Source organism: Heterodontus francisci, unplaced genomic scaffold (assembly GCF_036365525.1).
Source record: "Heterodontus francisci isolate sHetFra1 unplaced genomic scaffold, sHetFra1.hap1 HAP1_SCAFFOLD_157, whole genome shotgun sequence".
Classification (NCBI taxonomy): Eukaryota; Metazoa; Chordata; class Chondrichthyes; order Heterodontiformes; family Heterodontidae; genus Heterodontus; species Heterodontus francisci.
In genome coordinates this window covers 239,092-263,430 of record NW_027140118.1, presented here as the reverse complement: position 1 = coordinate 263,430, position 24,339 = coordinate 239,092, and the positions used below count along the sequence as shown (strand labels likewise).

The 24,339-nt window shown below is 43.7% G+C and overlaps 1 protein-coding gene and 1 long non-coding RNA gene across 2 annotated transcripts; both read right to left on the bottom strand.

Moving 5' to 3' along the window:
• Positions 1-410: 410 nt before the first annotated feature.
• On the bottom strand, positions 411-1,773 carry LOC137358839 (uncharacterized). The gene is made up of 3 exons (XR_010971336.1): positions 1,706-1,773; positions 814-970; positions 411-543 (listed from the first exon to the last, which is right to left on the bottom strand). It is a non-coding gene; the product is annotated as an uncharacterized lncRNA (long non-coding RNA).
• A 10,286-nt stretch (positions 1,774-12,059) lies between these two features.
• On the bottom strand, positions 12,060-23,451 carry LOC137358844 (scavenger receptor cysteine-rich type 1 protein M130-like). The gene is made up of 4 exons (XM_068025061.1): positions 23,410-23,451; positions 18,709-19,023; positions 12,700-13,008; positions 12,060-12,100 (listed from the first exon to the last, which is right to left on the bottom strand). Exons 2-4 carry the CDS (start codon positions 18,731-18,733, stop codon positions 12,060-12,062), a joined length of 375 nt encoding a protein of 124 aa, XP_067881162.1. The 5' UTR covers positions 18,734-19,023; positions 23,410-23,451.
• Between the last annotated feature and the right edge of the window lie 888 nt (positions 23,452-24,339).

Below are 24,339 nucleotides of genomic sequence, written 5' to 3'. Positions count from 1 at the left end.
TACATTATAAACTGCAGTAATTTGTCCACATCGAGTAGATGGCGGTGGAGCAAGCCGATACAATAAATGCAGATAAAAGAGACAGACCATTTATTCTTCGACAGACGTATTCTAAACATTCCTTAATAGGATATGAACATGTGAAACGGTTACAGAACGAATTGCATACCAACTCTTTATTGATAAGCAATGGATTTAATCTCTGTGTCAGTGTTGGTAATTACATGTGGAGGAATGTATCTCAGTATTTGTACAGACAGAGAAATGATCCGAAATCAATTCTGTTTGGTATTTTAATTAAACAGATTACACACACTTTCAGAGAAAATATGGAGAAAAGCCAAATTTTGTTATTCCAACACCAAGTAATCTGGTGACTGATGTACGCAAAGTGATGCTTATATCGTGAAGTAAAGCACATTCAGCATGTTCACACTGTTGGAAATGTTCATGCCATTGTTTCAGATTTAACACAGAATATTTTCCACCAGTCTGTGATACACCTTTAGACATCATTTGCTGGATTTGAGGCTGACTTTTCAGCTGAAAGGATAACAGAAACGACTTGAGAGGGTTACAGCAATGCCAACCATCAAATAAACACATCAAATACAGTATATGTTCTCTACTCAGAATATTTATGTTTCAATAATCCTCCTATTTCAATAGTAAGTACACAGAATGTTCTCTGCGATACTTTAGAATCACTGACTGCTGAAGACACCATTCATTATCATATTAATATAAGAACCAGCCGGGACTGTACACTGTCAGCACAAATAAATGGAACAAATAATACAGCATTGGTCTTACCGGGTTTATGCAGATGTAAGATGTTGAACCGCACAGTCACTGCCCGTCATTGGTGGAATGTCTGCTGCTGTGAACGTGTCACAGTGAACATCCACATTGTTTTCAGGATTGGAGGGAACCAGCAAAGCTGTTTCAATGCGGGTCTGGGAGTTGTATACTATGGAGAGAAAGATGATGGATTAATTATTGAACTAAAAGTGAGTTCAGTGCGGGTCATCTGTATAAGTGTCAATGAGGTGATGGGGACTGGAATTTGAATGGTTTCCAGCTCCATTCACAGTGTTGTTATTTTCCCGCTGGGTGATAGCAGATGAAGTGGATCTGCTGAGCCCGAATCAGGGTGTTTAGATTGAGCACCTGAAGGATTTCCAGTGAATGTGTTCATAACAGAGATAACGTCAGGATGTATTTTCCAAAATAAGTCCAGCATTTACTTTTGTTCAGAGATACAGCACTGAAACAGGCCCTTTGGCCCACCATCAACCACCCATTTTCGGCTAATCCTACACTAATCCCATATTTCTACCACATCCCCACTTGTCCCTATATTTCCCTACCACCTACCCATACTCGGAGCAATTTATAATGGCCAATTTACCGACCAGCCTGCAAGTCTTTTGGCTGTGGAAGGAAACCGGAGCACCCGGAGAAAACCCACGCAGACACAAGGAAAACTTGCAAACGCCACACAGACAGTACCCAGAATTGAACCCGGGTTGTTGGAGCTGTGGCTGCGGTGCTAACCACTGCACCACTGTGCCGCCCCATTGAGGAGACTAATTTGCTTTAATCACAACATGAATTTAAATCAACCAGGAGTCTGTGAGATCGCCGATTGGAATGAAATTCAAAGTAGAAACAGAGAGATGGTGACTGTGGGAGTTTAACTCACAGATAGTGGAGAGATCACCGCCGGCACTTGTCAGTGTGAAGAGATCATCAGGAACACTGTCCAGCAACAAGCGACCATCCTGAGTGTCAATGGCTCCAGTCTGAACATCATCATAATCACCGGGGACCAGACCTGAGAGGAAATAATGATTTTCACAAAAAGCACATGGTAACACTGAATATTTAGAATGATATTGTTAGACGCCAATCTACTCAGGCTTGCCAGGTTTGACTGTGATATTCAGCTGGAATGAGATTTGAGCCTGACGAATGGTAGGACCATGTCGTGCCGCGGCAGTTGAGTCATCATAGGCCCGTCATATATTTGAAACGGCAGCCAGCAATCGATTGAAAGACAGGAGCACTGTAGGACATTGGGTGGGAGGACTGACAACTGGTGTGTTTGTAAGATGGCAGCAGTCAGAGCAAGGGTGGAGCCCAGGTTTTCTCATGTCTCCCTGTACGTGTTCCTCCAAGCGGCAATGGCAGGAGGGAAGCGCTTTTCCCATCGGAACGGGTGGAGGAGGCCGGCTAGGCTGGCAGGCAGGGCCTGGCAGGAGATTGAGGAGGAGTTGAGCAGACGTGAGGTAGTCCCATGTAAGAGGCTTCAGTGCAGGAACAGGATCAATGCCCTGATGTAGTATGGCAAGGTGAGTGCAGTGCCTTACATTAAGCTGACAGCCTTAAATGTCACACAATATGAAAATGAAATTGGAGGAGGGGTGCCCCCACTCATTGGTTCAGATCCTCCTCCATCAGATCCTCCTCCAGCTCAGTGACCACCTCCCTGATATGGCACAATCTTCAGTGACACTGCTGCTCTGACATTTGCAGGAAGCAGAGCCTCTGATGGTAAACCCACTCGTGGGTAACATCATCTGCACTCAAGAAGCTGCTTGCGTGCTACTGTGCTGCCCTGCTAATCCACACTCTGTTCCAGCCTCACGATTCCTGTCCCTCTCTGGGTGCAGCAGACCAACCCTTGGGGACTGCTGTTCTCTCCATCTCTGATGCTCCTCCACAATGGGAGATCTCAAAACAGGAGTGGATGACACCTATTGTAAATTGCTGCACTCACTTCTCAAACCCTTCATTGTTTTCATTTTTTATACCTATCTTATAAGTCAGAGAGGATGCTCATTCTGAATACCTCTGTTGTGATCGCCAAGATCGGTCAGCCTCCAGATTGCCAATACCGTGATTCAATATCTCTCCCCCTCCCTCCAGTGCCACAATGCTTTTCACAGCCAAAACTGACCTTCCTCTGAACTTCCCCTTGGTTATCGATGGCGAGTCTCTGAAACTGTTAGTCTCGCCCGCCTTTCACTAAATTGTGAATAGTTTGGAAAATTGCCATGAATTTCCTGTTTTCTTTGCTCCGCTATCTGCCCAGCGTCTTAAAGTGGAGCCTCCACCCACGAGCTCGGTCGACTCGGGGAATATCACCTAACTGTGTAAGGACGTCAGGTTTCCTTTGCACCGCTATCCAGCGGCATTTTCACTCCCAGACTGTGGTCACTGTGTAACAAAATTCTGCCCTCCATTTAAAAGTCACGTGTATCCCATTGAATCACCCATCCAACATACACGCAAATTTCACATTGCACCGCCAAGACAACAGTGTCAGAAAACATCATGAACTGAAAGTTTCATTCCATTATACTACTGGATACAATCGGGATGATTTTGTAGAAATCCAAATTATTTCTCCATTTTTTTAAACTAAACTCACTCAGCAAATCTCCATGTCTTCAGCAGCATCATTTTCGGGCGAGTGAGTTCTGATTGATTTAATTGTTGATTTTAGATATCAGACAGAGTGATGGATTAAAAAACGTGATGGTAACAAGTAAAAATGTACCCACCCCGAATTCTAGAGATGTTCCCTTCAGGATATTCTGATCCAGGATCCGTGTCACCCAAACTGTAACTGGTGTAATATTCAATCTGATTGAGGGACTCAATGGAATCAGTAACTGTTAAACACAAACATGGATGGTTATTGGAGAGATTGATTGGCACGTTCGAATAAATAACATAATACCGTCATCATCTGGTGACAATGTCCTGGGACTTTGTATCTGACGTGATTGTGGAAAATTCATCACAGGGACTGCAGTGGTTCAAGAGCAACTAGGGTTGGACCTTAAATGTTGGCTCATACAGCGAACCGTTAAAACAATACGCAGTACAGCCGGTCGGTCAGATTTCAGACATCAGAGCAGAGACAATAGTGTAAAACATAGTCAGTGAGCACAGTTTCTTAATCCAAAATCCCTCCACCCTGTCTCTTTCCCTTTCAGAGTCTCAAACGGCAGGTGGTGGGGCTCCAAAACCGAGCCCCACCCCGGATAATGGGGTAGAAAAGTGTGCAAGGAGGGCAATAACGGATTTGAAATTCGAGTCATAGAGTCGCACAGCATAGAAACAGGCCCTTCGGCCCACAGCGTCCATGCCCACCATAATGCCTATCTATACTATTCGCCCTGCCTGTATTAATTCCACATCCCTCTATGCCTTGCTCATTCAAGTACCTGTCCAGATGCCTCTTAAATGTTACTACTGTTACACTCTCCACCACCTCCTCTGGCAGCTCATTCCAGATAAACACTATTCCTTGTGTGAAAAATTTTATCCCCTTTAAACCTCCTCCCTCTCACCTTAAATCAATGCCCTATAGTTTTAGTCACCCTTAACATGGGAAACAGACTCTGGCCAGTTAACCTATCTATGCCTCTCATCATTTTATATACCTCTATCATGTCCCCTCTCAGTCTCCTTCGGTCCAGGGAAAACAGACCCAGCCTATCCAATCTCTCTTTATTAATCAAGCGCTCCAAGCCAGGCAACAGCTTTGTGAATCTTTTCTGAACCCTCTCTAGCTTAATCACATCTTCCCTGTAGTGCAGCGACCAGAACTGCACACAGTACTCCTAGTGCAGCCTAACCAACGTTATGTGCAACTGTAACATGACGTCCCAACTTTTGTACTCAATGCCTCGGCCGATGAAGGCAAGCATGCCATTCGCCTTCTTCACCACCCTGTCTAACTGTATTGCTACTTTCAGAGAACTATGTACATGCACCCCAAGGTCTCTCTGCTCAACAACACTCCCAGGGCCCTGCCATTCACTGTTTATCTCCTTCCCTGGTTTAACTTTCCAAAATGCATCATTTTGCACTTGCCTGCGTTAAATATACCATTTGCCAATCACTTGCCCACTTTTCCAGTTGATCTATATCCTGTTGTAGCTTTAGATAACCTTCTTCACTGTCCACTATACCACCAATTTTGGTATCATCTGCAAACTTACTAATCATGCCCCCTGCATTCTCATCCAAGTCACCAATATGTATGACAGACAACAGAAGGCCCAGCACCGATCCCTGCGGCGCACCACTGGTCACAGGCCTCCAATCTGAAGAACAACAATCCACTACCACCCTCTGCCTCCGATCACTAAGCCAATTTTGTATCCAATGTGCTACCACACCCTGGATCCCATGTGTTCGAACCTTCCGGAACAACCTACCATGCAGGACCTTGTCAAAAGCCTTGCTAAAGTCCATGTAGACAACGTCCACCGCCCTGCCCTCGTCAATCCTCTTGGTCACCTCCTCAAAAAACTCAATCAAATTCGTAAGATATGTTTTCCCACGCAGAAAGCCATGGTGACTATCCCTAATCAGACCTTGCCTTTCCAAATGCATATAAATTCTGTCTCTCAGAATCCCTTCCAATAAATTCCTCACCACTGATGTAATGCTCACCGGCCTGTAGTTCCCTGGCTTATTCCTGCTACCCTTCTTACATAAAGGCACAACATTAGCTCTCCTCCAGTCTTCCGGTACCTCACCCATTGCTAATGATGATACAAAACTCTCTGCCAGGTCCCAGCAATCTCCTCCCATAGCCTCCTAGGATACACCTGGTCAGGCCCCGGAGATTTATCCAACTTAATGTGCTTCAAAACCTCCAACACCTCCTCCCTTGTAATGTTGATATGCTCCAGGATATCGCTGGTCCCTCCCTTGAACGCATTAGCTTCCGTGACGTTCTGCACGGTAAATACAGACGAAAAGTATTCATTTACGACCTACCCCATTTCCCGTGGCTCCACACATCGATTACCACACTGATCCTTAAGGGGACCTACTCTCTCCCTAGCTACCCATTTACTCTTAATATACTTATTGAATCGTTTAGGATTCTCATTTATCTACCAAGGAAATCGTCTTTGTGTGTTTTGTTGTAACCTCAGGAATTTATCTCAATGGTTAAATCGCTCCTTAAATATATCACAGGACAAAGCTTTCATCGATTTTCTAGTGTTGCTGCCCCAGTATCATGAAGTGGAATTTGTAGATATTATGTTAAGCTTCAGAATACAAAGTGTCAGAATAAGTTTTTTTGTAGAAACCACTGATTTCAGGTAAGGAGTTCCTGATGGGAACGTGTTTCTGATCCAGAAATCCAGTCACCTCGAGAAATAAAATCTGAGTCAATGTGACTGTCTCCTCCTGAGAGCAGTGATTATTTATGGTCTAGTTTAAATGGAATAAAATTACATGAAAGTTACAAACAAACTGAAATCACGTTCTTTAACCATTCGCGATGGGTGGGAATCTTCCCAAACCCATTGCTCATCTTACTATACACACTGATATAGACACACTCGCACTGTGATAGGCCACCTTCACAGGGTGATAGTGAACGGATTTCTGACAGTGTTCAGTCAGTAAACTGACCATTAAAATGGGGTATTTAAGTGGAAGTGACATTTGTCTAGACAAAATTCGGTATGAAATATAAAACACAGACCTGAACGCCGGATCTGATAGGAATCCTTGCCAGGTGGAATATTCTCAATCTCTTCATAAATTGCTTGGTATAAACCAGCCGGTGAACCCTTGCCACCAGTGACAGAACCTGTCAGATGAAGGGTAGGGAGATTAAAGTTTAGTTGCAAACCACGAGCGTTTAACAGTAAATTATCTGCGAACACATCCAAATCACAGAGATGCCGATAGTAAAGAGACAAAGCCAGGTATTGTGAATGCAGAGTAGTTTTGTTGTGCATATTTTCGGATAAGTCTATGTATCCATTTTTTTTGCATTCTCATATATTTACCTGCAGCAGACTGGGGACAAATTCAATCAAGTTTGTTAGAAACGATCTCCCCCTGACAAAGCCATGCTGAGTTCCCCGATTAGTGCCTGCCTGTCCAAGTGGAGATTAATCTTGTTCCTCAGGATTTTTTCCAATAGTTTCCGTACCACTGATGTCAGATTCACCAACCAGTAATTATCTGGTTTATCCCTGCTACCCCTCTTGAATAATGGTACCACATTCACTGTCCTCAGTCCTCTGGTACATCTCCTGTGATCAGACAGGATTTGAAAATCTGTGTCAAAGCCCCTGCTATCTCTTCCCTTGTCTCACGTAACAGTATGTGGCACATCCTTCCAGGGCGGTACTGTGGCACAGTGGTTAGCACCGCAGCAACCCGGGTTCAATTCTGCGTACTGCCTGCGTGGAGTTTGCAAGTGCTCCCTGTGTCAGCGTGTGATTCCTCTGGGTGCTCCGGTTTCCTCCCACATGCCAAAGAATTTCAGGTTGACAGGTAAATTGGCCATTGTAAATTGCTCCTAGTTTAGGTAGGTGGCTGGGAAATAAAGGGACAGGTGGGTATGTGGTAGGAATATGAAATTAGTGTAGGATTAGTATAAATGGGTGGTTGATGGTCGGCACAGACTTGGTGGGCCGAAGGGCCTGTTTCAGTGCTGTATTTCTAAACTAAGCTATCTCATCTGGGCCTGAGGATTTATCCATTTTAAGCCCACTAAAACATCTAATACTTCCTACCTTTCAATGTTAATTTATTCAAGTATATCACCATTCCCTTCCCTGATCTCTACACCAACATCATCCATCTCCATGGTGAACACAGATGAAAAGTAATAATTTAAAACCTAATCTATGTCATCCGGCTCCACACAGATGGCTACTTTGGTCCCTAATCGGCCCTACTCTTTCCCTGGTTATCCTCTTTCCATGAATATACTTTAAAAACTCCTTGGTATTGTCCTTTATCTTGCTCACAAGTGTTTTTGCATGCCCCCTCTTCGCTCTCCAAAGTCATTTTTTAAGTACGGCCTGTGCTTTCTATACTTTTTTAGGGCTTGCGCTATTTTCAGCGCTCTGAATCTGTCATAAACCTCCTTTTTATTCCTTATCTAATCCTCCATAACCCTTGACATCCAGGGTTCCCTTGGACTTGTTGCTCCTACCCTTCAACTTTACGAGAATATGTTGGCCCTGATCTCTCCTATTTCCTTTTGAAGGTAAGAGCCCATGGGATCCAGGGCAATTTGGAAAATTGGATCCAAAGTTCGCTTAGTGCCGGAGGCAGAGGGTGACGGTCAAGAGTTATTTTTGCGATTGGAAGCCAGGGACCAGTGGTGTACTGCAGGGATCGGTGCTGGGGCCATTACTGTTTGTAATGTACATTAATGATTTAGACGTGGATATAGGAGGTATGTCAGTAAGACCGCAGATGACACGAACACTACTGGTGTCATAAACAGTGAGGAGGAAAGCCTTAGATTGCAGGACGATATAGATGGGCTGGTAAGATGGGCGAGGGAGTAGCAAATGGACTTTTATCCTAAGAAGTGTGAGGTGATACACTTTGGGAGGACTAACAAGGCAAGGGAGTATACAATGGATGGTAGGACCCTAGGAAGTACAAAGGGTCAGAGGGACCTTGGCGTACTTGTCCATAGATCACTTAAGGCAGCAGCACAGGGAGATAAGTTGGTTAGGAAGGCAGATGGGATACTTGTATGTATTAGCCGAGTCATATAATATAAGAGCGGGGAGGTTATGATGGAGCTGTATAAAATTATAGTTAAGCCACAGCTGGAGTACTGTGTACAGTTCTGGTCACCACTCCAAAGGAAGGATGTGATTGCACTGGAGAGAGTGCAGAGGCGGTTCACCAGGATGTTGCCTGGGCTGGAGCATTTCAGCTATGAAGAGTGACTGGATAGGCTAGAGTTGTTTTCTTTAGAGCAAAGAAGGCTGAGGTGGGACCTGATTGAGGTATACAAAATTGTGAAGGGCATTGATATGATAGATAGGAAGAAACATGCTCCCTTAGCGGCGGTTTCAGTAACCAGGGGGGATAGATTTCATGTAAGGGGCAGGTGTTTGAGAGGGGTATTGAGGAAGAAACTATTCACAAAGAGGATGATTGGAGACTGGAACACACTGCCAGAAGGGGTGGTAGAGGCAGTACCCCTCACAAAATTTAAGGTATTTAGATGAGCATTTGAAATGGGATAGCATGCAAAGCTAAGGGCCAAGTGCTGGGTAACGGGATTAGAATAGATAGGTGCTTGATGGCTGGCACAGACACGTTGGGCCGAAGGGAGTGTTTCTCTGCTGCATAACTCTATGACTCCATGACCTGATCTCGTGCTTGTGATCGTTTGCAAACTACTTCCAGTCTAGTCAAGTTACAAGGCTCGATCTTTTCAGCTTTATGATTGTCTTGTTACAGAGGCTGTTCTGGCCGGGTCCTTGGCAGAGATAACAGGTCTATGCTGTCCTAGCTATGGACTCTTTCTTATTCAGAGAGAGAAAGAGAGATTTTTCTATAAGAACTCAATATTATTATGAAAAGTGCTTTTTATTAAGAGGTCCATTTCTTATAATAAATCAGGAGTGGGTTAGATGGGTGAAATATGAGTGCAAGCGTAGTTTTGGAATGTCGAATCACCGCTGGTGAATACAGGAGGTCCTATACAAGTATCACTTGTCAAAATAACTGACAGGCCCGGTTAGACAACTCGCGATTGGATGCCCAGAGCCCGAATCTGAAGGGCAGGAATTGATACCCAATGGATGAAGGAAGATGAACAGTCAAATAAATAGCTGAATGCACAGCCCAAAAAATCAAATTATCTTCCTGATCCATTGTTACAATAAGTAAATTCTTCCAGAGTTTCATGTATTATGTGATGAACTCTCACAGTGAATGTGAACACTTCAAATCACTCTCCGTTTTGAATGTCACATTTTATTCATTCTGGAGCACCTTGAATGGAGAAAACCAGCAAAAACGACTGCAATGTACTTCTAACAAGGTCACCTGACAGTCCATAGAAAGCTGCATTGACCGAAAGTCTTGCAAGTATATGACATGAAATCTGCGATTTTCTGTTTGTTCCACGGTAAGATATGAGCCTCACCTCTTCTGATTGACTTTTTCTGTATAACCACCATCAGTGAGACCAACACACAGATTAGCAGGACTCCGAAGCAGACTGCAACTAGGATGGAAGTAGTTTTATATCCCTGTTCTTAATGACAAAAATAAAGAAAGGTTTAGCACAGACACAGTCCATCTTGTGTGATAAAATATTTGCAAGAAGTATTTAATAATTATATCCACTGCTTCCAGGCAATGAGTTGGGCTGAACATTCCCCATTATGTGGTGCACATTGCACCAGAGGAAAGTGTGAAACAATCTAAATTACAGAGACAGTGCCCCCATGTTTCTGATCAGTGCAGGACAGTTCAGGTACAGCCAGAAACTGGGATTAGCGGAATTTAAACTGGACCATTTGAAATATGCGGTGAGGCAACAAAATGTTCCAGTCAATGAGAACGTGCACATAGCATCTTCAGAAAATGACAACAATACCAATTCAACTAATACAAACTCCAATGCTAGCTGGACTATTAATAATGGTAAGTACCTGCAGATGTGGATGGGAAAGCAATTGGAGGCACATCGAACCCTATGGAATATATTGTACAAAATGTTCAGGAGGATGAAATTTCAGCACTTTCCATTTAAACGATAAATACTGTTCTTAATTTCCCGAACTAATGAGTCAATTTAACAAAACAAGGTACCCTAACCCTACTCTCCAAACCCTGCCACCCTCACCGGAACAAATTACACTGGCATCTTCCTTGTGATCACAGTCAGATTGAGCCGGTGATGAGGAAGGACAGTCGGCCAGAGAAGATTCACTTCCAGTGCACTTCACCTCATCCAGCCAGATAACACCGTCACCCTGAGAAAAAGTAGCTCCTGCGGGGGCCAATAGAGCGTGACCACAACCCAGCTGTCTGCAGACAACATTGGCATCGGACAAATCCCAGGAGTCATCACAAACCGTGCCCCAGCTGTTATTGCACAATATCTCCACTCTCCCAGAGCAGTTGGTGTTACCTCCAAACAGGCGCAACCAATGTCCAGAATCTGGCAAAGAGAATCAATTATTATTATTGATGTAGTATAAGACAGGAGTACAAGTCAGATAGTTGGTATAATAAAGAGGAAGTAGCACCTGGTGAAAGTACATGTTTACAATCATATTCTCGAATGCAGTCCTCTGATCGATGGAGCTGCTCCTCAGTTACTTTTGCTTCTGTTGAGAAGAGAAACATGCTGACTGTATCAGCCACCAATTTTTGAAATGACACTCACAGATTGAGACGTGTGTTGTGTTACCTGAACAAATAACACCAGCATCCTCCCTGTGTTCACAGTTGTGTTTCCCCCACGGTTCTGTTTGACACTGCCAAAGGAACGATTCGTGTGAAATACACTCCATCCCCTCGAGCCAAATGGGTCCAGGTCCTTCTCCGAATGACAGAGTGTAATAATCGATAGAACTGAGGGGACCGCACTGTAACTGTTTACAGATCACTTCTGCATCAGGTCCATCAAGTCTCTCCGAGCACACTGTTCCCCAGGTGCCATTGTAGAACACTTCCACTCTCCCCTCACAGCGATGCTTCCCATTCACCAGCCGCAGCTCTTTGTGCTCTGTCAATGACACAATTGATATCCAGGTGTTTGGATTGATAACTCGTTGTATGTTCATACTGCACAGCTCAACACATGCTGCACCAGTTGTGTTCACTGATTTCCGGTAATTATTCAAGAAAAGCGATAGAAAAACACCGGCAGCCCATAATGTATTAAAGAATAATCAACACGGATTGAACAACAGAAAGACAAACAACGTTACTGAATTGTTTTCAGACGTTACAGAAAGATAACGGGGATAATGCAGTCGACGCAACATGCACGTTTTTTTCAGAAGGCCTCCGACAAGGAACCACATCGTGAGATCATGACTGGGGTCAGAGCATGTGAAGTCAAGAGATCAGTGGAAGAATAGTATAAGACGAGCTACAAAGCACACTGTCGGGTTTAAATGTGGTAACCCAGAATGGCGGAAGGTGGGAAGTCGTGTTCCACAGGTCTGGGGTCACTGCTGCTCAATATTTACAAAAACGATTTTGACTTAGACAAGGGAGACATGATTTCAAAATTTCAGATGACAGCAATTCGGGGATATAGTTAACACTAAGAAAAACAAATACGAAATACGGAAGACGTTAGTAAAAGAGCCGAATGGGCAAACAATTGCCAAATGAGTTGAATACAGATAAGTCTAAGGTGGTCAGTGTTGATAGGAAGAATAAAGAGGCAACGTACTTCTTGTAAAATAAGGATTAAAATGATGTATAACAGCAAAGAGACCTCGGGATACAGGGGCACTAATCACTTATAAAGTGACAGAAACCGAAGCTAGTGATCATAAATATAGGATGATCATGAACAAATCTAATAAGATATTCAGGAGAATTATTTTTTTTAGCTCGGAGTGGTTTGAATTTTGAATTCCGAACACATGCAATTGTTGAAGTGATGAGCGTCGATGCCTTCAAGGTAAAGCTGTATAGGTACATGAAGAAGAAAGAAGTAGGCGGATATGCAAAGAGGGTTAGATGCAGTGATATGGGGCGATACTCGTGGGCAGCATAAACACCACATTGACCAGTAAGGCCGAATGGCCAGATTCTGTGCTGTCCATTGTATGTAATTCGATGTCATATCTTCCCTGTGAAGCCATGTGCACAACACTACGGAAAATGGGCACATGGAAGCACCCTTACCTGAACACAAGATCCTCACATCTTCTTTATGAGAACAGTCGTGGTTACCCCACGATGCTGAGGGACATTCCCAGAGAAATGATTCGTTACCGAAACACTTCAGTTCATCCAACCAAACTGGCCCTGAGCCTCGTTCACAAGATGCCGGAAGTGCCAGGTCCAAGGCCTTTCCACAACCCAGCTGTTTGCAAACCACGTCAGCGTCCGCCAGATCCCAGGAATCATCACAGACTGAACCCCATATCCCATTGTAATAAATCTCCACTCGGCCAGTACATGGGCTTCCACCGTCAGACAGCCTTACCTGCACGTGGTCTGTTGGACAACAGTACAGGAGGATTATACTTTCAATAGACATTCACCTCATCACTCAATGCAACTCATTGCACCATCACCAGCTTTAAAACAAGACATGTTAAATGCGCCTGCGACAGGTAAATAAAGCTATAAAACAGAATATCTGTTTACACATGCTTCTTACACAGAATGTAATGAACAGAAATGTTTCAGATATCCTACTACATCTGGCTTTGACATGTTATGTTCTCCAGTTCCCATTTTATGTTTTGAACGCTGTGTACGTTGTTGTACAGGCGATCACTCACACGAATAACAATTAATTTATACCCATGTTTTATTACTGTATATGTTCGTTGTCCATGTATGTTACCCTTATCTGTTATCTTGGTCAGACATTTACTGTCATCTCCTATTGCCTTTATCTTGAATTGCAAGTGACTTGCATTTATCTAGCGCCATTAACGTAATGCAACATCCCAAGGCGCAGTACAGGAGTGATATCAAAGAAAATTTAACACAGAGCACCAAAGAATATATTAGGTCACATGACCAAAAGCGAAGTCAAAGAGTTTGCTTGTTATGGAGTATCTTGAAGCAGGGAAGAGAGGTTGACAGGCAGGGAGATTTAAGGAAGCAATTCTGGAGCGTGTGACCTTTGCAGCTAAAGGCACGGCCGCCATGGTGCGCAATTGAAATCAGGAATGCTCAAGAAGCCAGAACTGGGAGCTGTCAAACTGGAGCCGATTGCAAAGAGAGGAGCTGCGAGGCCAGGAAGGGATTTGAAAACAAGGATGAGAAATTTAAAACCGCGCATTGCTGGGAAAAGTAGGTCAGTGAGCAGAGGGCAGATGCCTGAGTGGCAATTGGTCGAGACAGCAGAATTTGCAGAGGTTGGAACTAAGGAAGCCAGCCAGGATTACATTAGAATTATCGAGTCTGGAGGGTAAAGGGCAATCGACAAGAATAGATCACGGCAAATTCGGGTGATGTCATGGAGGTGAAAATAGACAGTGTTAATGAAGATATGGAGATTTGGTAGGAGGCTCACCCCGGGGTCAAATGTAACACCAAGATTACAAGCAGTCTGCCTGAGTCACAGACAGTTGGTGTGGCGAGAAATGGAGTTGGCAGCAAGGAAACATGCGATGGGGACTGATGGTTTCTATCTTTTCAATACTGAGTTGGAGGAATTTTCTGCTGATGCAGTACTGAATGTCAGACTGGAATTCTGACAGTGTCCAGGCTGTGGAGGGCTCAAGAGAGTTGAATGTGAGGTAGAGTTGGATACAGTGAGATACATGTGGAAACTGAGGCTCAGTTTGTGGATATCACTGAAAGGCAGCATGTAAATGAGAAATGAGCTATCAATGGATAGATCCTTTGGTGACACTGCAGGTGACTTTGCAGGAGCGGGAAGAGAAGCCATTGCCGGTAACTTTCTGACTATGACTGTACAGATAAGACTAGAACCAGCTGAGTGCAGTCCCACCCAGCCAGGGGATAATGGAGAGGGGTTGGAGAAGAATTTCATGATCAATCATATCAACATTTGTAGACAAGTCAAGAAATAGGAGGAGGAAACGTTTAGATTTGTTACAATCACTTAGGATGACATTTGTGACTTTGATAAGAGTTATTTTGGTCTTGTGGTGTGGATAGAAATCTGATTTGAGGAATTGGAACATGCAGTCCATAAAAGATGAGCATGGATTTGGGAGGCGACAACACATTCAAGGACGTTGGCGAGCAACGAACAGTTGGAGCTGGGGCAATAATTTGCATGGACAGGTGGTCAATGGTTTCTTTCTGAGGAGAGGCATGATGACTGCCGATTTGAAGGAGAGAGGGCTGAACATGAAGAGAGAAAGAGAGAATCGTTAATATTGTCAGCTGTCATGGGACCCAGGAAGGGAATGTCTCTGTTCAGTATCTTAGTAGAAATAAGGCGCACACAGCAAGACGTGGATTTCATCAACAGCATAGGTTCAGAGAGAGCGTGAAGGACTCTAGGAGAGAAACAAGAAAAGCGAATTCAGGGTGATGGTGCGGGGTGGGGTTGAACAACTGATAGGAAGTTAGGCCCGGTGGATTGGGGAAGAAAGGTAAGTTGTGGAGGCGACTGAACAGATATTTTTGAACTTTGTGACAAAAAGTCTAGGAGTCCTCTCATTTATTTTTGGAGTTCAGGGTGGACGAGGCAGGGGAGTGGTTCAGGGGGAAGATTTATGATGGAGAAGATATGCTGCGCGTTTCCTTTGCCTTCCTGGATGATCATTGTCTAACGGGTGGTTTTAGCAAAGAAGAGCAGGACCCGATGATGCTTTATGTGATTGATCCATTCAGGATTATATTACCAGATTGTTGGCCAGATGTCACCCAGCCTTTCTGTTTTTTTAAAATTCTTTCATGGGGTGTGGGTGTTACTGGCAAGGCCAGAATTTCTTTTATCCACCCTATATATTACTTCCAATTCATACTGGAGAATGTAACGTCCACAAGTTCTACCCTTGAACATCAGTCTTGCAATATACAGTATCTTCGTGTAGAACTATGTTCCAGGGTCGTGTTGATTATAACATTATCATAAATCGATGTAATATTAATTGCATAACAGAATCACTTACTTTTGTAAGGATGGGACTCTGTCTTTGACAATGAAGACATTTGAGTAATTTTAGAGATAAACCATACGTCTGAACAGAGAATATGCAGACCTCTCTGTCCAGACAGGCTGCTGCTATTATGTTCAATGAGCAGACGAAACTTGTGAGGCATATTATCAATTGCTATTGTCTGTAAAATATCAATGATCTAAACTAACAATTATATCAATATATGACTGTTGGAGTGAACAAAGAGGGCAGAAAACAGGATCTCTCTGCAAAATGTTGGACAGGATCAGGAAGTGTCATTGGACAATTGAACTCCAGATGTGTAGACCTCCTGGCTGAGCAGGAAACCAGTATTTAATCTGGACGAGACAGAAATGATTGGACTAATTGCTTCAGGCACTTTGGGGAATAAGAATCAGGATGTGACCCATCAGATAGAGAAGTAGAAGACAAGGAGAAGACACATGGCTTCTGTAGGCGGACATAAATGTTGGGTGGAGCTGGACATCTACCTAACTAAAGAACAAGATGACATACTCTACTCTGTCCAGTGACTGAGTGTGTAGTAACCATTCGGCACTGTAAACTTCTGACGTGAAACGATGGAATGTATTGAATGCCGCTGTGTCCGAAAAAAATACTTACTGCAACCAATCGGTATTAAATCTGAATCATTAACTATCTCATATGTTGTAAGTTCCACTCTGTCATATTTAAATAAATGTTCGTTGGAACAACCCCAAACTATCATTAGCGAAATATCAGCACGGTTTTGTGAAGGGTAGGTCGTGCCTCACAAACCTTATTGAGTTTTTCTCGAAGGTGACCAAACAGGTGGATGAGGGTAAAGCAGTGGATGTGGTGTATATGGATTTCAGTAAGGCGTTTGATAAGGTTCCCCATGGTAGGCTATTGCAGAAAATACGGAAGTATGGGGTTGAAGGTGATTCAGAGCTTTCGATCAGAAATTGGCTAGCTGAAAGAAGACAGAGTGTGGTGGTTGATGGCAAATGTTCATCCTGGAGTTTAGTTACTAGTGGTGTACCGCAAGGATCTGTTTTGGTGCCACTGTTGTTTGTCATTTTTATAAATGACCTGGAAGAGGGTGTAGAAGGGTGGGTTAGTAAATTTCCGGATGACACGAAGGTCGGTGGAGTTGTGGATAGTGCCGAAGGATGTTGTAGGGTACAGAGGGACATAGATAGGCTGCAGAGCTGGGCTGAGAGATGGCAAATGGAGTTTAATGCGGAAAAGTGTGAGGTGATTCACTTTGGAAGGAGTAACAGGAATGCAGAGTACTGGGCTAATGGGAAGATTCTTGGTAGTGTAGATGAACAGAGAGATCTTGGTGTCCAGGTACATAATTCCCTGAAGGTTGCTACCCAGGTTAATAGGGCTGTTAAGAAGGCATATGGTGTGTTAGCTTTTATTAGTAGGGGGATCGAATTTCGGAGCCACGAGGTCATGCTGCAGCTGTACAAAACTCTGGTGAGACCGCACCTGGAGTATTGCGTGCAGTTCTGGTCACCGCATTATAGGAAGGATGTGGAAGCTTTGGAAAGTGTGCAGAGGAGATTTACTAGGATGTTGCCTGGTATGGAGGGAAGGTCTTACGAGGAAAGGCTGAGGGACTTGAGGTTGTTTTCGTTGGAGAGAAGGAGGAGGAGAGGTGACTTAATAGAGACATATAAGATAATCAGAGGGTTAGAGAGGGTGGATAGTGAGAGTCTTTTTCCTCAGATGGTGATGGCAAACACGAGGGGACATAGCTTTAAGTTGAGGGGTGATAGATATAGGACAGATGCCAGAGGTAGTTTCTTTACTCAGAGAGTAGTATGGGCGTGGAACGCTCTGCCTGCATCAGTAGTAGACTCGCCAACTTTAAGGGCATTTAAGTGGTCATTGGATAGACATTTGGATGAAAATGGAATAGTGTAGGTCAGATGGTTTCACAGGTCGGCGCAACATCGAGGGCCGAAGGGCCTGTATTGCGCTGAAATATTCTGATTCTAATTCTAAAAAAAAACATCGGTCGAGGCTTTCATTCTGCACAATACAACTTCCCCAGAACATATGCCTGCATTGACATGCTGCACAATGGAACTTTCAAGCATCTGGTCCAAAACATCTGTCTACTTTTATACAGAGCCTAATGAAACTTACACCAGAACAACTCCCACACAGCTACCTGCACTTATATACTGCACAATGGAACTGATTGCAAGCTCGACGCCGGATTTGATACCACAGCTGAGAGTCCAATTCTGTATTCTATTTATCACAAAATAGAGATCTTTCACCTCTATCATCATTCACCTCCCTTCCTGCCGCAGCCCATCTGCTGCTGAAATGCTCACCCATGCTTTGTTGTCTGTGGAACAGCATATTTCAATGTTCTCCCGGGTGATAACCCATCCTGCATCCTCCAGAAACATCAGCTCATCCAAAGCTTTGTCGCCTGCCCTCCATTAAGCCCCTCTCAGGAACGTCACTGCACTCACTGGTATCCCTGCTGCCAATGCATCGAGTTTTCAATTATGATCTTCATGTTCAGACACCTTCATGCTCTCCCCCTGCCATCAGTATAACCTCCTCCAGCCTGAATCATTTCGAGAGCTCTGCATTTATCTGAATCCAGCTTCTTGTACATCTCCAACTTCCATCCCCCACAACTTTCAGTCTAGCCTTTAACCATCTTACCACCCAGATGAGAATTTCCACCCCAAACATCTCTGTGTCTCCGCCTCTTCAAATCCAACCATCTGACTAAAGATTTAGTCACCCACTCTAACATCTCTTTGTCTGGCTCTGTGTCAGTTTTCTGTCCGATTACATTCCTGATAAACTCTTTGTGATGGATGTGTTTATTGAAAGCTCTGTAAGAAAAAAGTTCTTGTTGTTTAATTGTGTCCGTGTTCTCTCTCCCTGCACACCACCCCATCCATCCCCAGCTCCCCCACCGCCCACCATCCTCATCCCCTGACCCCAAATGAAATTACTGGTTTGAGACACCCAGGAACAAGTAACCTGTATTATCACTTTTCTCAGCAGATTAGACATTTCACTTCTTTGTTATTGTAAAAGCAGTGAAGAATTTGTTTACCTGAACACAGGACCCCAACATCCATACAGTCAGTGAGAGACGAATTCAATGTGAACAAACTGCAGTTCTGGAGCTGCAATTCATTTCCTCCACATTGGACATCATTCACCCAGATGGGTCCTTCACTCTTTCCGTCCTTTGAATAGTTATAAGCGGCTGTCGCTTCACCACAGCCCAGCTGTGTACAGACCACGTTGGCATCATTCAGGGTCCAGAGTCTGTCCTGTAATCTCCTCCAGCTGCCGGTGTAGTAAATCTCCACTCGCCCATCACACCAGCTTCCCCCGTTAGTCAGCCTTAGTGACCAATTTTCATCTACAATATGAAACACAATGGTGAAATTGAAGCATAATTCACTGCCACCAGAAAAGATATTAATTTTGATGGTTACTATTTCTGTCATCATTGTTCAGAAGGCTTGTCGGCAGATGTTGTTCACCATTACCTTTTCTCAGTAAATACATTTTGGAGACATACCAAGTAGCTTCCGCTGACTAAACTGGGGGCCAAGGGTAAAATGAACTGGGGTTGAGCGCGGCACATTCCGGCAATGGATAAGTGATGAGACCGAAGGGTGGTGCAGGGGCTTTAAATAGCTCCTGACAGATGACAGTTCCTTTCATCCCATATAGAGAGAAACAGACAAGTTTACGTTGCCACAATGCTTCCGATGACATCTCAAGTCGCCTCACAGGCAATGAAGCACTTTTGATTTGTAGTCACTAATGCTGACAGGTGACTGACCTGAGGGACTGAAGGTTGTCCTCCTGTCCACATGTACTGTTATGTCCTGCTCTCGCCCTGTACTTGAAGCATCATCAACGTTTCTTCCAATTTCTCCCCCTCATTTTCACATAGTCCATCTTCAACTCTTCCATTCCCTTCCACAACATCTCTGTCTCTGATTCTGGGGACTCTCACAGTTATCTTGTCTATGATTCCTCACACCACGAATACTAGAATGACTCTATCACATTCTTCCACTTTCTCCATCTGCATTGTATCTGTCTGGTGATGCAACCGATCATACCAGTGCTTCCAGATATGTCTTCCTTTTTCCACATCCGAGGACTATCCTCACCTCCTCATCCACCCACCATGGTTGACAGGGCCCCATCACGTCCATTCCATTTCCCATACTTCTGCTTTAACCCTTTCCCCCCTCGCAGAACCATGATAGGATTCTGCTTCTCCTCATCTTCCACTCCATCAGCTTCCATATTCAACAGATGATCTTCCACCATTTACACCACCTTTAATGTGATACCACTACCAAGCACATCTTCCCCTTCCCTCAACTTTTTTCATTCTAAAGGGACCATTCCCTCTGTGACACTCTTCGCACTCTTCAATCATTCTCAGCAACCCTTCCCACAGGAACTTCCCAGGCAAGCGCAGAAGATGCAACCACTGCCTTGTTACCTCCACCTTTCTCACCGTCCAAGTCGACAAACATTGCTTCCAAGTTAAACAACGATTTGCTCGTACTGCTTTCTCTTTTGTATACTGTATTTACTGTATTGACTGATTATGATGCTTCTCTTTTACATTGGCACAGCAAACACAGTTGAGTGATTACTTTGCAGAACACCTTTGTTTAGTCTGCAAGCTTTACCTTTATCTTCCAGTTGCCTGTCATTTTCATTGTATACTCCACTCCCACTCTGACCTCTCCCTCCTTTTTCTCCTACACAGTTCCAATGAAGGCTAACATAAGTTTGAGAAATAGCAAATTAAAAGCAAAATACTGCAGATGCTGGAAATCTGAAATAAAAACAAGAAATGCTGGAAATACTCCGCAGGTCTGGCAGCATCTGTAGAGAGAGAAGCAGAGTTAACGTTTCAGATCAGTGACCCGCCTTCACAACTGACAAATATTAGAAACGTAAAAGGTTATAAGCAAGTTAAGTGGGGGTGGGGCAAGAGATAACAAAGGAGAAGGTTTAGATAGGATGAGGTTACAGAATAGCTGACCAGAATGACATCGAGCAAAGATGTGTTAATGGTGTGTTGAAAGACAAAGCATTAGTACAGAAAGGGTTTTAACGGAATGAAAATTGAACAGCCACAAGTACAAACATAAAAAAACAGTGGGTAAACCAACTGAACAAACTAAGATGAAATAATATAAAAACAAAAAAAAATTAAAAAGGGAAAAGAAAAAACAACTAAAAATAAAAGTAAAATGGAGGGCCCGTCATGCTCTGAAATTATTGAACTCAATGTTCAGTCCGGCAGGCTGTGGAGTGCCTGATCAGCAAATGAGATGCTGTTCCTCGAGCTTGCGTTGATGTTCACTGGAACATTGCAGTAATCCCAGGACAGAGATGTGAGCATGGGAGCAGGGGGAGTGATGAAATGGCAAGCAACTTGAAGCTCAGGGTCCTGCTTGAGGACTGTTGGAGGTGTTCACAAATCAGTCACGCAGTCTGCGTTTGGTCTCCCCAGTGTCGAGGAAACCACATTGTGAGCAGCGAAGACATTATAGTACATTGAAATAAGTACAAGTAAATCGCTGTTTCATATGTAAGGGGTGTTTGGGGCCTGGAATAGTGAGGAGAGAGGAGGTAAATGGGCAGGCATTACACCTTCTGCGATTGCAGGGGCAGGTGCCGTGGGAAGGGGATGAGGTGGTGGGGTAGCGGAGGAGTGGACCAGGGTGTCACGGAGGGAACGATCCCTTCAGAATGCTGACAGGGGAAGGGAGGGGAAGATGCATTTGTTAGTGGCATCACGCTGGAGGTGGCGGAAATGGCGGCAGATGATCCTTTGGATATGGTGGCTGATGGAGTGGAAAGTGAGGACAAGGGGAACCCTGTCATGGTTCTGGGAGGGATGGAAAGGGGAGAGGGTAGAGGTGCAGGAAACGGGCCAGACACGGTTGAGGGCCCTGAAAGCCACAGTGGTTGTAAGGACCTCCTATCAGGACTCCATTCCATTCTCCCAGTTTCTCCGTCTCCGTCGCATCTGCTCTGATGATGCTACCTTCCATGACAGCGTTTCTGATGTGTCTTCCTTTTTCCTCAACCGAGGATTCCACCCCCACCCCCCCCCCCCCACTGCGATTTGCTTGTACTTCTTTCAATGTCATATACTGCATTCGCAAAAAAAAACGACTTGAGAGGGTTACAGCAATGCTAACCATCAAACAAATACTCCAAATGTATGATCTCCTCAGAATATTCCTGCTTTAATAAGCCTCCTATTTCTTTATTAAGTATAGAAAATGTACCCTTATACTCTCTTCAATCATTCTCAACACCCCTTCCCACAGGAACTTCCCATGAAAGCGCAGGAGTTCCAACCACTGCCCTGTTACCTCCACCTTTCTCACCATCCAAGCCCCAAAACACTGCTTCCAAGTGAAACAACGATTTACTTGTACTGCTTACTCTTTCGTATACTGTATTTACTGTATTGACGGATCATGATGCGTCTCCTTTACATTGGCAGACCAAACACAGTGGAGTGATTACTTTGCAGAACACCTTTGTTCAGTCTGCAAGCTTTACCTTTAGCTTCCAGTTGCCTGTCATTTTCATTGTGTACCACACTCCCACTCTGACCTCTCTCTCCTCTTTCTCCTACACAGTTCCAATGCAGGATAACATAAGTTTGAGAAACAGCACTTCCTCTTTCCACTAGACTCTTTACAGCATTTTAGAATGAACACTGAGTTCAGCAATTTCAGATCATATTCCCTCCCCCTTTTTTCTTTATTGGACGATATTTGTCTTCCAATTTGCACCTCCTCTAGAAATGTGCTTTTTACTTGGCCCATTCCAACATATTTTTGTTGTGCATTGTCCGTTTTACCATTTCATCTCTCCTGTCTTTCACCACACCACGGAGCGTTCCTTTCATTCTTTCCTTGTTTTCCCCTTTCTTTAAAAAAACTGCTAAATCTCGAAGTTCTGATGAAAGATCCACAAACTGAAAGGTTGATACTCTTTCTCTCACCATAGATGCTGCCGGAACTGCTGAGTATTTCCAGCACTTACTGTTTTTATTACCTATATTTTAAGTTGTGAAACGTGGGAGCACTTTTGCATTGAGCAATGTCCCACATACAGTGATCAGATAACTGAGCAGATATTCTGTTATATGAGGGTGCTGGCTGAGAGATAAATGTAATCCCGGAAACTGGGCGAATTTAAATTTACATCATGTTTGTGACATTTTCAAAGACATAGCACATTGGTGAAATAACGAATTACGTCATTCAATATCATTTTATTGCAATCGGTGTTGTGGAACTTAAAATATATCTCACACTATGTATCTTGCAACAAGTTCACAGTGTTTTCTATTGAACAGCTGATCTTTGCAGAGAATTCCATGATCATTCATATTTGAACTGCCTACATTGATAACAGTTTCAATGCTCGAGCAACATATCCATTCCATGGCAGTGGTCCTGGGAGCATCTTGCTGATTCTATAGCCCATGAAAAATGCCCCAGATTTACCCAGAAATAGATATTATATGACGCGAAGTACTACCAACTTTTCATTGTATGTATTAAATGTTTACTGGAGTGAAGCTTTGATTCATTTGTAATTTAATTCAGACCAATAAACCCACAAACACATCTCAGAATCTTAGTGACAAAGGAAGCATGGGATCAGCAAAACTAGTGAATCAGAGACTTGTGGAAATAGTCAATGATGCTTGAAAGCAGAATTGACTGAGATGACTCACCCGCACAGATGACACTTGCATCGTTTTCATGTGAGAAGCTAAACTGTTCCCAGGATGAAACAGGACAATCCCACAATCGCGTCTTGTTCCCCAGACACCTGTAATTTTCCTTCCACACTGCACCAGTACCCTTTCCAAAGCGGGCTCCTCCTGGGATTGAGTTTACTGTCCCACACTGTAAGTGCTCACAGACCACTTTGGCGTCTTCCATATCAAAGTAAAGGTCACACAGCGTCCCCCACTGGTGTCCATGTAGCACCTCCACCCGACCGGAGCATCTGTCCATCCCACCAACCAATAGAAGTTCAGATTTTCCTGTATTGAAAACAAATACAAATCCAAATAATTTCTAAATCATCCTCTGCACAGAAACAGCAAAATAGAAAATGGGTAAAAAAAAAAAAGTAGAATTTTATCTACACGATTATCCAGCCATACTTTACACAAATTATCGATCAAATTGCAATTAGAATTACTACAGCAACACAAAAGTAAAATACTGCGGCTGTTGGAGATCTGAAATGAAATAGAAAATGCTGGAAATACTGAGCAGGGCTAGCAGCAACTGTGGCGAGAACAAGAGAGTTCTGTTTCAGGTCTGTGTCCTTTCCTCACAAAAATTACTACAGGACCTCTTTAAGAAGTTTGCTGAATACTCAAAAGTTAACAATTCTTCTTTCAAACGCTGATCAATTCTTGGTCTTTATCTCTTGGTGCTTGGAATATAAAACTCAGAAGGATGTGATGTTTCTGTTGTATCTGTTGTCGCTTTTGTGCACCGCACTTCACAAAACCATTGGCTTTGGAGGTGGTGCTGGACAGAGTCACTGGAATGACAACAATGCTTAAAGCATTACATTATGAAGACAAGTTGCATAAACTTTGTTTACAGTAGATTGCGTTTAGAATGATTAGACATTATCAAGTTGA

Coding starts and splice junctions, on each gene's coding strand:
- LOC137358844 (XM_068025061.1), bottom strand. CDS start 18,733: ATGGATGTTGGGGTCCTGTGTTCAG. Junction 13,009..18,708: donor TGTTGGGGTCCTGTGTTCAG/GTAAACAAATTC, acceptor GTTGTCCAACAG/ACCACGTGCAGGTAAGGCTG. Junction 12,101..12,699: donor AGAAGATGTGAGGATCTTGT/GTTCAGGTAAGG, acceptor TGTTTTTCTTAG/TGTTAACTATATCCCCGAAT.